Consider the following 16,763-nt stretch of genomic DNA (forward strand, 5'->3'; position numbering starts at 1 on the left):
CGTTGGCTCACACCTGGTGAGCTGCTCTCAACAGCTAGGAAGGTTTGGAGACACCCCACCAATGCCACTGCTGCTCCTCCTCTTTAATGGGAAACACCTCACTCACTTGGGAGCCTGATCCCATGCCCTGGAAATCAATGTGGCTCCTTCAAAATCCATGAAAGCCCAACCTGGACCAGTGCTGCTGGGACTGCACATGGTGAACCCTGCCTGCAGGCACCCTGGGGGCTTGGGAGGGTCCCAGGCATGTGGTAGAGATGTGCAAGGTGGGACCCTGCTCACCATGGGACCCCTCTCAGGCCAAGTAGAAAGGCAACAAACTGACTGCCGACAGTCTTGGTGAGGCAGCTCAGAGGCTCAGTTGAGCACCTTTAATCGATTGAGCGTAACTCCTTCCTCTTGTGTCTGGGAATCAATAGTCTGTTCAAGCTCTGATTTTGCTCTGGTGCAGAGGGAGCTCAAGAAGAAATAATCCTGCAAATACCTCCACAGGACATGACCCTTCCTGGGTGATTAAACAGCCAGAAGATCCTCTGTAAGCAAAGGTGACTGGCAGGATGCTGTGGAAGAGGGAACACTGTAACTTCTCAGAGGCCTGGAGCCAACAGCCTACAAACAAGCCATGGGCAAAATTCCCAGATGAAGGACTCCTCCTGATCCCTTTCTGAAGATGTGTGTCTTCAGCACTGTGAGCGAGCTTAGCCATTTCTCGCAGCCTCTGCGGTGGGGAAGGCAGAGGGTCAGAACAAGGGCAGGTGTAACTCCCTGCCTGTGCCTGCTGATGCTGGCACCCCGGCACAGGCCAGCTCTGGTGGCAGCCAGGGTCATGCTGTTGGTCCCTGTAGAGGTAACAAGCTCTCAGCTCTGCCAGCAGAAACCCAGGACCCCTTGCAGTTGTATTTACAAAGTCGGAAATTTTGCCTGTCCCTGAAAGATGCCTTCCCTGCGATCTCCCTCTGAGCCTCTGCAGCTTCCAGGTGGCCAAGTTAACGGGCACCCTGCAGAGCTGTGGACTTCCTTGAGGATTATACCTTCATATCACTCATCTTGCACAAGGAAAACCACATGGTCATCAAGACCTTAATCTGAGCCCAGAATTTGCTTGGAGACGCTGTGAGATACCTGCCACTAGAAGATGCCTTGATAGTCATGACAGAGGTCAGGTAATAAAGGGGAAGATGGCCCAAGCCTAAAGCAGATTAATTCTGGGTGGCCCCTGCAAGTTCTCTGATGACAGCAAATGTGCTCTCCATCACAGTCAATGTGCATCTTCATCACGGACCGAGGCTTGCATGTTTCTCACGCCCACCGTGTCCACATCTGGAGCTCATTCACCCCAAGGAGGGTACTGTGCTGCAGCGGGGCAGACTCTGCAATATCCTTATGCAATGCGAGCTGGGCACCAGTTTGTGGTGCGATTGGGAGGGATGGAGCAGAGGCGGCTACAGCCCTTCTGGTCTGCTGGGTGATGTCCCCAGAGCATCTCCTGAATCCACAGCTCTGGTGCTAGCTGAAAGCCTAATTGATCTGTATTTTGATCCTAATTGTAATTTGATCCTAATTGTATTGATCTGCTTAGGCCTTTGTTTCCTCAATACTGTATCATAAACAAGTTCTTACAGGACAGAGGATGGAAACAACTGTTGTGGCTGTGAAGCGACAGGTTTAGGACAATTCAGACACCATCACTAGTTGCACAGCACCAAAACACAATGCCACAATGCAGAAACAACAGCACGATGTCATTCACCTCAGCCTTGTGGCCTGGGTTTTTGTGGGAAGGTGTCAGGACATGTTGGGAAACAGAGCAGAAGGACGGGATTTCCATGATAGGAGTCTCTGCCCCCTCCAGCATGTCTGAGTCTGGGATGGCTAAAGACACATTCTCACAGCTCAGCGCCTCCTTCAAATTGGGGAGATAAAAAGCATCAGTAGCAGAGCAAGGCTGGGTCTTAACACTCAAACACGTTTGCCCTGTGGCATTTCCTAGTTGCTCCATTCATCCAGAGGAGGAAGGAAAAGCAAAGCAAATGGGCTGCCAAAATGTGGACTGCCAAAATTGTCATAAATGGCAAGAAAATGTAGCAGATATTGCAACACCTTCCAGGGTGTCCATGCCACCATAAGTAGCAGGATTAGTCATACAGGGCCCTATGTATTTAACATCCTCAATGCAGCTAGCAGGGAGCACAGGACCGAGCTGCCAGCCACCCATGCCTGCCTGGAACAGCCTGGGTGTCTGAGGGGTGAGTGAGGGCATTGCCTCAACCCAGACCCTCCCCCCCCCCCCCCCCCCCCCCCCCCCGCCGTGCCTCTGTGCTGTGCAGGGCTGGGGGAGCTGTGGCTTGCAAATCTTCACCTGCATTTGAACAACCTCATCTGCAGGGGGAAATCTGTGGCCAGCTCCCTGCTCAGGCTGTTCTCGCTCTGGGGTGCATCACCTCTCACCCTGCAGTTTCTAGGGCCAAGAGGAGACTCTACACAGCTCCTGATGGGCTCGGAGGTAATGAAAGATGAGAAAAACCCAATGGAAATTAACTCAGTTTGCAAACACAGCCTACGTGAAAGGATGTGCCCTCCCTTCACACAATAAGAAAAGCAACCTGGGTGTTTATGGTGCATTTTCCTGCAGAAACGTCTGTTAGGAACTACATTCAAATAGTGAATTCCCCATTGCCGTGTAACTAAATTTCTTTTTACTTAATAGCGTCTGATAGATTCTACAAAAATCTAATTTAATGTAATTTAGTCTCGAATCCCCCATTGATTTTGTGGTAGATTTATTTGCAATCATGGTGACAAAGCAATTTCATATTCACTCTGAATCGTATGCTGCTGACATGGAATGAGACAATTATCTCACACCCCTTCTTCCCCCCTGACTTCTGATTGCCCTATTTCTCTACAGAACTAATAGACACCAGAGACCAGGCAGTGTTTAGAAAATCAACCCAGGAACCTCCAGTTTCTTGCTGAGGGGCTCTGAGAATCCCCAGGGTCCGTGTCAGCCGTGCCCTAAGCAGAGCATGAGCCAGTGGGAAGCTGCATGCTTACACCAGCGCCAGACATACCCTCCTGAGCTGCACATCACCGTTTGCTTGAGGGTCCTCTGGAAATCCCAAAGTGGGATTAAAAAGAACCTGAGCAGTGCATCTGCACCTGTGTGAAGGGAATTATGCCATCCTTTGCAGTATGTGTCAGGGTTGACAGTGCCATCATTACCGGCTTTATGAGATTGCTCGCCGGTGCTGCTGCCCATGCTAAAATGACAAGGACCCATGTGTTGGCTGGGAGAGCAGGACAGGGACTGTGGCTATTACGGTTTTTAATTTAAAATTCATGACCTTTGAATGAACTGGAAATGGCAAGAGATGGACTTCCTGCCCTCCCCCAGAACAATGGTCAGGACAGCATCAGCCCTGGCGAATGCATTTCAAGCAGCCTTGCACCTCAGGGAGCCCTCCTGAGATGACTCAAGATGCGGAGGTGGTGGTGACATCTCTGCCGTAGGGGGACCCAGGAAAGCTGCCTTCCTCCCACACTGCCTCGTCTCCTGCCTCTTTGGCTCTGTGTCACTCAGGATCTGACTGCCTGATGATCAGACAGCAGTGACTGGTGAGAACCATCCCCTGCCTACCCCAAGCACAAGAAAAGCAGATGCTTTGTGTGAACTGTTACCAGGGCTTGGTGCTTTATCTGCACGGCTGACTCTGACTTCATGGTCTCCTGACTTCTGTAGGGTGGTCTGCTCTCCGGGGCCACTGCACCTCCTCGGCTCCCACTGGTGGCTGAGGTGGTTGCTCCTCTGGACATCTCCAACTCAATCTCAGCATCCATCTCAGCATCCTCCTTGGCTTCCTTGTTGCTTTCCTCCAAGTGCTTCATCAGCACTGCCACCACCACGTTGACTAGGACAAACTGTGCAATGAGGACGAAGGTGACGAAGTAGACAGGAGAGATAACAGGCAGGTAACTGAGGCAGTGCTTGTCTTCCCGAGTGCATTCCCGGAGAGTGTCCTGCAACAGAATGGGAGAAGTAAGGGATTTATAAGGTCAGGGGTTCTACTTGGGCTCCAAATACAGAAACATCAAAGATAATCTGCCAAGGGCTGAAAAGCATCCACTAACATATCCTGGACACAACAGCTTGTAGGCACAACTGAAATGAGTAGAAAAAAATACGGACACCATGCATCCCATCATCTGTGAAGAGGAGGATCCTGTTACATCCCAAAGGCACAGGACACAGACTACATGGTTACTCCTCTCAGCCACAAGAACAGGCATAATTTTCACAACGTATTATATATACATTAAAAAGAATGAAGTTTCAGGTCGGGTGAGACTTAGGACAAATTATCACTTGAAAATACATTTGGCTTTTAAATGGGAAAGTTTAACTTTGATGTTTTAAAGGGAAACCTTTTTTGTTTTCACACAAGAGTTGCCTAAATTTGTTTGAAAGTTGTATCTGTATATCTACAGAGAGAAGAAAGTACCCAGACAGAGATTGCACACACCTTCATGATACCATTCCAGTTGTCCCCTGTTGACACCCTGAAAAGGGTGAGAAAGGCCATGCCAAAGTTGGTGAAAGTTGCATGCCGGCTCAGACCTTCGCAAGGGTTTTCTTCACTGCAGTCTGCAGGAGAGAAAGGCAGAAGCATGTCAATAAAGCCACGTTTACCTTTGTTCAGAGCAGCCCCCCAGACCTGGTGGTGAGACCCTGAGCTATGTCACACTGATACATGGCCTCAGGGAGGGCTGATCACTGGTGATCTCATGGTGGCCTGCAGCTTCTCATTGGAGGCAGATGATATAAGGGACAGAAAGACACTGTGGCTTTGGGGGTCCAAGCGGGACATTAGGAGAAACATTTTCATCTGGAGGGCCCAATGGCCCTGGGACAGGCCACCTGAGGGGCAGGGGAGCTCTGTTGTTCAAAGTTTTCAAGATTTGCCTAGACAAAGCCGCAGCTACTCTGAGTTAGTGATGGAGCATCGAGTGGGAGGAGGCTGGGTGGGGGCCTCCAGAAGCCTCTTCCACCAGCATTTTTGTGATTCTCTTGACTTTACCCCAACAAGCAGAGCCCACACAAAGAGATCAAAAAGGAGGTGAAAAGAAGGAGACTTGCTGGGCTGTCTCAACAAATACTGCTCTACATTATCCTTTGTCTATTAGCCTCTTGATTATGTCCTTGCCTTGATTATTTTTTACAGGGTACATTTACCATGAGGGATATTTCACTGAGATAAAGTGGAGCAATTTGACATTTTCCCCCTGAGAATTAATATACTAATGAATGTAAATAGAACATATGAGATATCCCTCTTTCCATAAAACACAGGCTCATTAAATATTCATTACCACAGGCAGCAATGTCTCTTGCTAGGGCATTTCACTAGTAGGTACTTATTTCAGAGGCAAATAGGAAGGAAAAGCACAAAAGCAAAAAAATCCTACAAATGACCAGTCTTGGGAGAGCGAGGGCTGATGGTTCTTGTGGCTGACATGGACTTGCAGTGATCGAAAAAAAGAAGTGAAAGTATTTCCCAGTTAAATCAGGATGGGAAGCAGTGTGCTGACTACCTGCAGCTTGTCCCAGACAAGATCAGGGCTTTCCCAGTCTCTGACCACATGCTGTGGTTACCTGAGGGCTGGCATCGGCAAGGTGTGCGCGTAGAAACCCAAAAAGGATTCAGAGCAGCAGAACGTGCCTCTATGAATAAAACATTTTCCACCTTTGTGGCTGAACAAATACATAGCTATATATCTAGATATGTAATATAAACCTCACAGTATTTCATTTAGGGTGGATGCAGAACTAATTTTTTTCCAGAATTTGTTGGAGACTGAAAAACAATTTGTCTTTGGTTGAAAGAAATATTCTGCTTTCAGGCATTTGTAATCCAAGCAGAGGGCCGGACTCATAAAGGGGATTAATGACAGCCATAAAACCACCGCAGAGGAAGGGCCCTTCTGATGCTCTTGAAGCCTTAATTGGGATGCAGACATTGAGGAGGCAGACACATCTCCTCTGAACAGCATGTTCAAAGGCAGTGACTGCTTTGGCCTGGCTAAGCTGGGCAAGATAGCGCTATAGTGTTTTCTCTCTAACTCCACCTGATATTTTTTTTTTTTAGCCGTGGACACATGCATGATCAACTCTGCAGTATCCTCAAGCCAGAGGAATAAATGATGCTGGACAATCAGGAACCAGTGGATGCTTCCTGAGTTATGCAGAAAGAGGAAGGTGATGCTGAGATGAATGGACAGACAAGACTTGGGCAGCTGGAAGAGCAATGTTAGCCAAGTGCAGAAAACTAATGGAGTGTGGTAGAAGCTCCGAGGAGGGACATGTTTATGGTGGCACCTCTCCAGCACGAATCTGACTACCATCCAGCTTTGCAGACTCATGTTCTGTCTTACGGAGCAAACTTCCATCTTTGTTAACACAGCCATGTTGGACAATTATATTTAAACAGTAAATAGTTCCTCTACAGTATTACATCCTCATGTGTCATCCGTGACCCTGAGATCAAGGGAAAACCTTAATCTTGAGACCGTGAGCTGTGGAGCTAAGGAAGGCCCAGGAATGATAAAAAGAAGAAAGGAAACAGCTAGATATCAAATAAACATCAACCGGATGAAATAAATTGTGTCAGGCACATTACTCACCTAGCTTGCCAAACAATTCCACTCCCAGGGCAGCATAGATAAAAAACAGGAGCATAAAAAGTAGGCCAAGGTTCCCTACCTACACAAGGAGAAAGCAGAACAAGGGTCAGGCAAATTGAGGTCATGAATTAAATTGCTCCATAACATTTTAAACACAATTAAAAGAGAGACTGGTGGCCAGAGGCTGATCATCATCTCCCCTGGCTTCCATCACTCTGGTCCCCTTTCACAGTTCTGCTTTAATAGATTCAGAGAAGTCTCCCATGTGGGGGAAGGAGCAGATACTTCAATGTGCAAAGCAGTCTCTGTGGCTGGTGCCTCTCCCATCACCCTTCCACTCACCCCGGATGCTGCCTTCATCTCTAATTTGGCCAACCTGTAGCTGTAGCCTCAGCGGCACTTAGCACTGCACTTCAGTGCAATGGTAGTTTAAGTGACCTGCTCCTCTGGTTTGAGTTTTAAGGGCCTTTCCCTTCTGTTTGCCAGGTTTGAGACTCTGAGCACGAAGGCTGAGGGTGTCAAGATGTGACACTAACAAGACATGTCTCAAGCCACAAGAGGAATTGCCTGGTTTTCAAAGGTGTCGTTGGCCTGAAGGGCTTTCAGAAAAGGAACATATGCTCCAGTAAGATGTAAAGCTCTCCTAGCCTTGCCACTTTACAGATATTTCTCAACAACTACTTGAATTTTAGCTTTCGGTGTCTCAAAAGAAAAGCCTTATTCTATATACAAACACTCAAATGCAGGCACCTTGCAGTTCAAACACTGTGCGATGTGCTACTATTAGGTATTAACATGCGCTGCAAGGTGGCTGAAGGGGATGTAATAGAAGCGCAAGGATGCTAAAGGGAGAACAAAGGTTCTTAATAACAATGGCATTACACTTAAATGTACTGCAGTCAATCACTACATGGGGTCTAAACCTTTAAACCATCTCAAAGAGCAGATTTTTTTGTGATTCAGGCAAAGATCATGAAGGGCAGAGTAACCTGACCAGCTAACCACCTGCATTTTACCTGCAACTAACTCTGGTGACATTTACCTTTCCTGCTACTTTTAAATGCCTCGTGTCTATCGGCTTGTAATGGAGATCGAGCAGTTGAGTTCTCCAGTTAGACATGGTGTCACAAGCATCATAAAAATGAACTAGGTGGTGATTCAGGCTGTCAGGCTGAGAGATTCATGATCCCCAAGGTATCTTCTAGCAAACTCTTCAGTCTGAGAAAGCTTTCTTCTCTAGGCAGTGCAGCCTATTTTATATATATATATATATATGTATGTATAAATGTATGTATAAATATTGGGTATTTTGACCATGCAACTTAATTTCATTAGAAAGGTAATCAGTATGATACCTGTTACCATAAAAATTAACAGAGCTATCACTTATGAAGTAGGGTTTTTTTTTGTATTAAAGAAATGGGAATAGTCAAATCAGCCAGTGGAGACTGTAATTGCTGTAACGCCTAAACTGGCTACTACACATAGAGCTTTACAATTCCACTAACATTATTACCATACTCCAGGGAGTAATAGAGATAATACAGTGATGTGGATGGCTGGTCTGGATTATTTCACCTGCATGTACTGTCTTCTGGAATAGTGCTTCCCTAACTCCTGTCTGCTAGACCACTGATGGTTTGTAAGACATTAGAAGGCACTCTGCAGATTGACTGCAAATTAGAAAACACAAGAAAACAGGCATATGTGCAAATGCACACACATACACTGCTGGGGAGGCAAATGAGCAAATAAAGGGAAAGAAAAAAGTTTTCTAGGTTGAGTGTATATTAAAACCTGATGTTGTAGCACTGCAGAAGAGGGTGCTGGATTTTTTTCAAAGAAGCCTATAAGCTGAATATTTTACTGCTAAATATTTTACTGCTATTTTAATGCCTAATAAATCAGCGTGCAAACTTTTGGCATTGATGAAATTCCAAAGAATTTAAACGAACATCAAAGTTATCACCAGATTATCAGTCAAAACTATTATCTATCTCTCAACATGCAAAGCATGTTACGAGCTGACATTCACTCATAAACAATTTGCCTCCTGTATATGTGCATTTATAAAAGATTCTGTTTTTTTCTGATTTAAGATTGTGACTAATTACTGAATCAACATGTCTCATAACAAGTCCTTCAAAGACCTGTTTACACTCATGGGTTTGCCGTATCTGCTCAAGGCATCACAGCCATAGGCACACTCTACAAGCGCTGAGAGGCGTGTGTGCTAATGCGGTGTCTGCTGGTGTCTAAGGCTGCGTCTGCCCTTGGCTGACAGCAGACACATGGGTATTTCCAAAGCTCAGCTGGTGCACAGGATCTCTTGGGAAGCGACAGAACATCTGACTCTGATTTGGAAACACGGCTATGTGAAAGAGAGATGTGGGAGACAGCAGCAAGTGACAGATCCTGGGATGGATGATGGGACCACCTTCCCTGTTAAACTCCATCCCACCCTGCACCTAGGCATCCAGAGCTGCTCCCCATGTGCACAAGAACAACCTGGTGCCCTGACCACCCCCTGCAGATGCAGCATCCACATGGATATGTGCAGGCAGTTGGTGGCTCCTGAGGTTGGAGAGGGCAGCCCACAAACACCTGATGCTCAAGAGAAGGTGGCTGAGCAAAATGGCTCACCTCTTGTTTAGGTGCTTCAGCAGAAGCTCTTGGTCTATTTGTGTAGCTTCTGGCTGTGCTAAATCAGTACAAGCCAGTGCCAGATTTAATATTCTGTCAGTGCTAGCCCATGGCTCTCTGCTACATGTCCCTCAGAAAGGAAAGGAAAGGAAGGTCCTCTTCAGCCCATGGCCTTCTCCAAGGCCTGAGCATGGAGAAGGACCCAAGGAATGCTCTCAGAGACGGGCTGAGGTGGAGGCAGTGAGGTCAGCCAGCGGCTGCTGAGTAGCAGCGAAGGCAGACTATATATATGTCTGTGACCTTGAGTGAGTCATTCCTCTCCTGTAACTCAATGTACCCGTTTGTAATACCCTTGTGGATAGGTAATTAATATCTCTAAAGCACTTCGAGATCTACTGAGACCAGACAAGAAAAAGATCGTGCATGAATCATGTTGCTGGGAGGAATGGGCCAGGGCAGGAGCACGTCCAGGCTCTTTTCTCCAGCAGCCAAAGGTTGGGATGCCTGTATGGGACTCTCCATCAGGGACAGGGATCCAGCTCTGGTCAGCAGCCTCAGCTTTGGCAGCCAGTCACCCAAGCAGTCTCTGAGAAGTGGTTCTGCTCTAGCAGCACTGAACAGGTCAGCCCATGCTTTGTTTATCCATCACACTCCCCCTGACTTGGGATGGTGCCTTTGGCTGGGCAGAAAAAACTACAGATAACCCCTCTCTCTGGCAGCCAGTGGCTATCCATCATTTGCTGTGGCTCCAGCATTGAGGGGAGGCTGTGGCCTATAAGGAGTGAAGCAGAGGTTAAGAACATCTTGGAGATGTTCTTGGTGCCCTAAAGTACCTCAGAGAAGCTACAAGAGAAGATGGAGACATTGGTGAGTGTGTGGTTCCTCCTGGACATCAGCTTTCTGGCATCCTGGCTGTCATATACTGCTGGCAAAAGTGTCTGTGGGCCTGGGACAGGCACACAGAGAGAGGCAGAGTCCTCCATCCCACCCAGAGGAGCAGGGAAAGCCTGTATGAGGAGCTACCACCCTTCACCACTGTGCATCCCAGCTGGACCTGTGATCTACCATTGCAAAAGCCCTGGAATAACCCTGCTCAGCAGTAAGGAAAGAGACCCTTCTCTCCAAACACCCAGAAAACCCCTTCTCCCACCTCCCCTGCATGGTCTGGGGAGACTGGCTCTGATTTACTCTTGCAGACTTCACTGCTATTAGTATTTTGCCTCCTCCCAAGTGAGTCTGCAGTAGCTAAACACCACTGCATGTCCCATCAGAGTTCAATCTCTGACTTACACCAGTAAGAAGCACCTATCTGCAGGCAGATAGAGCAACTGTGCCAGGCTGTGTTAGCTTGACATGCAAGTGTGTTGCACTGATCACATACAACAGGACACCGGTCACCTGGGCATTATCGCTCCTCTGTTGCAGCATCAGCTGTGTCATCCTGCCCAAATCCTTCTAGATCCTGCTGGCCTCTACTCTCCCTGCTCTGGGAGAGGTATTGATGAAATATGTGTCTTCTGATGCCCCACTCTTGCAATGGCTGGCCGAAGCACAATACAGTTCCTTTTGTGTTTCTTCCTGCTCTGACATCAATTATTTCTGTATCACTGGCCCACACCTTGGCATCTCAGTTGTCCATGCAGGCAATGCATACAGCTCGCCGGGACGGCTGTCAAGAGCAATTTCTCATTAAACTAAGCCCCTGCCAATCCTTTCCAAGGACATGAGTCCTCCTCACCTTCCTTCCAGCACTCTCTAGCCAAAGCAATAATTCTGGCAGCAGGAAAATGCGGGCTAATTTATGCACTAGACCCAAAAGAAAATGGACACATTTGTCCACTTGGAAAACAGAGGCCATCCGTATGAATTCCAGGACTAGTGGAAAGGGCCAGACAGACAACTTTGGAGGCTAAAGACATCTCACTGGTGCAACCACAAGGCCACTAGCTGAACTGAATGAGCTCCCATTTCTGTGTATCCACTCAGTCCCACAGAGCCCAGTGCTAACAGCCAGCCCAACACTGGTTTCTTTACCTAGTGATTTCTGCTTTGCTACTCAAATCTCTCAGGCATCTTTGTACTTCTTTCCAGTGTGCAGCACAGCACATACCTACCTATCTTCCAAAATCCGTCTCATCTGCAGTGCTTGCTGCTAAGACATTTCTAATCTTGCTCTCTGAACTTCACAGTCACTGTGGGTTTTCAGCATCTGGCAAACGCAGACTATTGTTTCTGTCCCACAAGTGCTGTTAGACAATGACAGAAAACCTCTTCAAAAGCTGAAGTTGAGATAAGCACAGGAATTACATCACCAAGAAGAGTTAAAACTCCTGGACAGGAGCAAACTACAGATTCTGTCCTTCAGGGCACTGATAGAACAAGGAGTTCTTAACTTTCTTCTTGGCACAGAGTCCATCTGGGGGGAGTTCCAAGCTTTGAAGTCAAGGAAGAGGTATACTGTACAGTTCTGCAATTAATTAATGTGCCATACAGAGACCAAGCGAGAAAAAAGAAGGAAAAAGAACTCAGATCTTTTGATAGGAAAGTTCCACATTTTACTGTTGTTGGCCCTGCAAAGCCAGGATGGCAACTGGACTGGATTCCACTTTGCCTCTCCATCAGGCAGAGCACTGGCAGCTTAGCACTGACTGCAGGTTTTCTTACTGGCAATCGATACTGGAAGTGCTGTGTGTACTGAGCTGGGCTGCTCCATAGGGTGGATTCACTCACACAATGAGCATTTTAACCCAGCCAAAGTTACAAATCCAGCAGCGAAGTGCAGACCATGCTACAGAAAGGGTGAATTGTACTTTGGAAAGCAGGGGATGTGAAAAGGACTAAAAGGATTACCATCAAATAGGAGTCTTACAGAGCAGACATTGCTTACAAAACCGATGCAGCCACCAGATGTACAAGCAAGGGAATATTCAGCTGAAGCATGAGTGGTATAATTCACTATATAGCCTTAATGGGGCCAGAGCTCATAAAGAAGAGGAAAACACTTGAAACAGGTCTTGAAAACCTGTTTCATACCGAGAGATTAAAGGAATTCAATGCTGTTCTGTTTGCCAGACTGGAAGATTATTTTATCTCTTATTGCTCCAAAAAGGAGACGTTCTAGAAGAAAAAAAGCAAATTTACATCCGATGAAAAAACATACTGGGCTAATTCAGACTAAAAACACTGGATTCTTTTAACAGAAAGACTAAACTTCTACTGAAAGAATGTACTTCGTTGATAGGGGATGGCTGGTTCCCTAGCACTTTGATCCTTAAAACAAGACCAGGTGGCTTTTAAAAGACATGCTGAAGTTCAGTGCAGAGCTGCGTGGCTTATGTTATGCTAGGAACAAGCCCCTGCCACCACAGGGGAGTTTTGAGGCTGTGAATGGCAGCACTGAACTGGCTTAATTAGGACTGGCAATGTCTAAGTGATGAAGTCAGAGCTGGTCACACTAGTGCAGCTCTTTTTAGCTGCTCAGTTTAAAGCAGTGGATCTATTTCAAGTTTATACCAGTGTAGCTGATTTTAGCACTTCATACTTTAAAGTCCATGGCAGATTTTGTTTGTCCTCCACAAGGGTACACCATGAGGGTCCACCTTCAGACCTGAGGCCAGTAGTGCCTTTCTAGGTGACCGTGGCCTCACTACTAGCTCAACCTCTTGGTCAACCACCTGTGAGACTGGAAAACCTGCATTCTTGTTTGAAAAGGAGATACTGCCTCAAGACTGCACAGTAGTGGGTAAAAGAGCCAGTGCTGCACAAGCACCAATGGCCTTTGGCAGGAATGTGATGCTCGATTCACACCATCCCAAACATTTCCTGGGACTAAGAGGGCATGGAGGTGGTGGGCAGGGAAGATGCCTTTTTGAGATCTTTCCCTGACCACTTTTTCTCTTTCTTGCCTCTCCTCACTTGTTCTCCCCTACTCCATCTCTTTATTTTCAAGAGGCACCATAGAGAAGATCTCTGAACTGGTAGACACAAGGTTACCAGACAAGCACGATGTAGTAGGGGAGGAAGTCTTTCTGCACTGAAAGCAGCAGCTCAAGGTCAGTCTGAAGTTCCAGAAGAGGAGATTAACCCTGTACCATGACAACTTCAGTCTTGGATCAAAATGCCACCATTCCTCCAAGTTTGGGGGCAGCTGGCTCCCTAACTGTTACTTAAGCTGTATCTACTGCTGAAGAAAACAACTAGGAAGCTGATGAAAATCACCCAAAAGAGAAAGAAAAAAAATAGTGCGCTGCAGTGACAATACCTTGTCATCACAAGCCCATAAATGGACATTCTACATACACTAGACAAAGAATTTTCCCCCAAACCTTAATGAATAAACATAAAATTAATTTTTCTTGTCATTTAGCAGACACATTCAATGAGAATTTTCCAGCTGTGGTTTTAGGCTGCTACATAAATTGGAGTAGGAACTCGTCCCCTGCCTTTGAAATGAAAGCTGCAACTTTATGAGGAGTGATTGTTGTTGGAGAGGTCTAAAACTTCTCTTCTCATTTTCTGAATTTCACTGGAGGACAAAATGGCATTTTTATCTGCACAAGATCTGCCTGGAATATCCCTGGGGATTCCCCTTTTAAGAAAGCCTTTGGTTTGAATGTGAACTGCAAAAAACACTCCAAAGAAACAAAAAACCTGGCCTGCAGCCACCCTATTGTTTGGGGTGGGGAGGGAAAACAAGGAGTGAAAAGAAATATGCTCTGTAATCACGGTGCTTTTGAAAGAAGAAAAAAAAAATAGACACAAATCAAGTGCTTTCTTGAAATACCAAAACAGGGATCAGGTTGGTAAATTCCATGCTTTAGTCTCAGCCAAAATCCTTCACTGAAATCTGGATACGAAAGGGAAAATGTCTCAGATTAGAAACATCTTAATGGCACTGATGAAAATTAAATGGGTCTTTCCAAGAAAAAGAAATTCCCCTTGTTTTCCAGGTCATTTTGAACAGATCATGGATTTCTTTGTACTTAGCAACTAACTCATAGGGGTATATTTGGGTAATTACATGTACTAGTTCTACTGATACTCATAAGGCCACAAATATTCTGGAAGAGATGTCTGCACGGTGTCTGCTTCTGGCCAAGCCACGGCGCTATCATCCTGTCTTTGAGATGTGATCCCACTGCAGACAGCTGGAGCGGATCAAGATGTGACTGCCCAGCATGGTGCGCTGCCATCTCCCTGTGCCTACGGGGCTGGGGATCCCCTGAATCTCCCAGTCCATCCCAAGACAGACTACACTGCCTTTTACACAGAATGGAGTGGGTCCACTCATAAAGCTCCTTCCAGCGACTCAGCTGTGGGATGTTTTGGAGGGGTTGATAACTTGTCTGACCATGCTTGTGCCTCCTAAAAGTGCTGCTTCTGAACTGCCAGCTCAGAGAAGAAGCCTGCAGGGTTCCTCTGCCTTGTTCTTGATGGCCTGGCACCTCATATTGATACTCACTTCTGTGTAAAGCATGGCAGTAAATGCTTCCAGTACTGTCTGGTGGGATACAGGGTCCTGGTGATAAATGAAATCGAAATATGTAGACAGCTGAGCTGACTGTAAAGACTGAAAGGTCTCAAACCACCAAACCCACAAACTAGCAGAACACAGCTTAAATAGCATAAGATTTTAAAACCAAAGGAACCCTAAACTTCTTGGAATTCTTCAGATGTGCTTTAGATCTTTTTGAGGGAGGAGTGCAAGTCAGCAAAAAGTTTCCTTCTTTTTTTCAAATAAATGGATCTATGAAAAAGTGGTCCCAGGAACTGAACACTTGAAGGATCCTATCAAATATTGTTAAGACTGGCAGCATCTTTGCTCCTTTTGCAGCTCATGAGAATATGGTGATTTGAGACCTCACTTCAAGCTTTTAAGATTCAGGAAAGTCTCCCCTTGTCTGCCTTTTAAAGACTGCAGCTCCTCTGTCAATAGGTGTCAATTAATATGCTTGCTCCTGTCTCACAAAGAAAACTGCTAAGTTGGAAGCTGTCTTACTTCCAATGCTTTCACCAACAGCTTTCTCTGCCTATCCTTGTGTTTCCTGAACTTGCTGTGAAATCTGTGTTTTATAAGAGCTCTGCCTACAGCAGCTGGCTCTCTGTTAACTCTTTTTCTGTAATTCTGGATCTCCCATCTAGCACACACGATGTGAGGAGGATGTGCCATGCAAAACTCTGCTACCGAGGCACCGGTGGCAGCAGAGAAAGCTGATGTTCTCCCCAGGTGACTTCTAGTGCCCACCAAACACGGTGGCACAGAGCCGTCCCCAGGCCCGAAAGGCATAGTCCACCAAGGGGAACAAACTGGGCATGGATGAAGTCTGGGGGCTTACCTGGGGAAGCGCTTGTACCACTGTGTCCAGGAGCGCTCGCATCCCAGTGGCCATTTTAAGCAGTTTCAGCACTACAATGAGAATCAAAGCCTGGTCAGCAGGGCTGGGAAATATTTCAAGCAAAATCCATAATGGAAATCTGATTTCAAAGCTTGTAGGGAGGGTTCACATCTCTCTTGCATCTATTCATACAGATGGCAAGCTCGCTGTATCCTGGCAGGGCTCACAGAACATTTGAACATCCCAACTACTTCCCACACCAATTAATGTTAATGACATCAGTAAAACAGACCAAAAGCCACAAAAATTCCAGCATGCCCTAGCAGGAAAATGGGGGAGTGATGGGGAGACAATCAGTGAAGAGCATCATCCCAAGCTCTGATCCTGCCTTCTCCACCACTTCCCACCCTTGTCTGGTATCAGTATAAAAGGTCTGTGATCCCAGGTTTGAATTGGAGGCCAATCTAAGATGCCACTGGAAACACTCATGAAACCCCACCTAGATTCTCTCTGAATTCACATTTTGCAGCCTCAGCGCCTAACTGTTCTCAGGTCAAACTGAAACAGCAGGAGTAATAGCCAAAGGCCAAATAGCCAAACCATTTCCTGACGTGTCTGGAGTGATGGCTGGAGACCTATGGAGCAGGCCGTACCTCTTGCTATTCTCAGCACCCGCATGATGCGTATTATTGTGGGATTGATGGGCAGTGCAGCATTCATCTCGATTTCCTCCAGTGTGATTCCCACAATAGATAAGAGAACTATAGCCAAATCCAGCTGATTCCACCTGACAGACAAAGAGGAAGCACACACACACTCAAAAAATCATACATGGACAGAAATGCAGGAGTAGAGAATTATCGGCTAAAAACAAGCACAAGCAAATCCCAAATGCCTCTCCTCTCTCATATCCCATGATCTTCTGTGTGGTACAAAACCAACTCACTGCAGTTGGCACAGAGAGCCTCTGAGCCACAAGCTGTGACTGGGAAGTGTCCCTGCCTATTGCCCGGTCCCTATTGTCCCCCTGCTATCTGCTCGGAGCCACTCTCAGGGACAAGACACTAGGCTAGAGGGACCTTTGATGTGATGCAATACAGCTGCTCC

The 16,763-nt window shown here is 46.6% G+C and overlaps 1 protein-coding gene across 1 annotated transcript in view; it reads right to left on the bottom strand.

The window, feature by feature from the left end:
• CACNA1H (calcium voltage-gated channel subunit alpha1 H) overlaps positions 1-16,763 on the bottom strand; it is a 254,734-nt gene that overhangs the window by 8,747 nt on the left and 229,224 nt on the right. The window contains exons 28-32 of the mRNA XM_040592883.1: positions 16,310-16,443; positions 15,657-15,727; positions 6,679-6,757; positions 4,521-4,642; positions 3,679-4,017 (exon numbers count right to left, since the gene is read on the bottom strand). Coding sequence (XP_040448817.1) covers positions 3,679-4,017; positions 4,521-4,642; positions 6,679-6,757; positions 15,657-15,727; positions 16,310-16,443 — 745 coding nt within the window. The remainder of the gene's footprint in view (positions 1-3,678; positions 4,018-4,520; positions 4,643-6,678; positions 6,758-15,656; positions 15,728-16,309; positions 16,444-16,763) is intronic.

The sequence above is a fragment of the Falco naumanni genome, chromosome 4 (assembly GCF_017639655.2).
Source record: "Falco naumanni isolate bFalNau1 chromosome 4, bFalNau1.pat, whole genome shotgun sequence".
NCBI classification, from domain to species: domain Eukaryota; kingdom Metazoa; phylum Chordata; class Aves; order Falconiformes; family Falconidae; genus Falco; species Falco naumanni.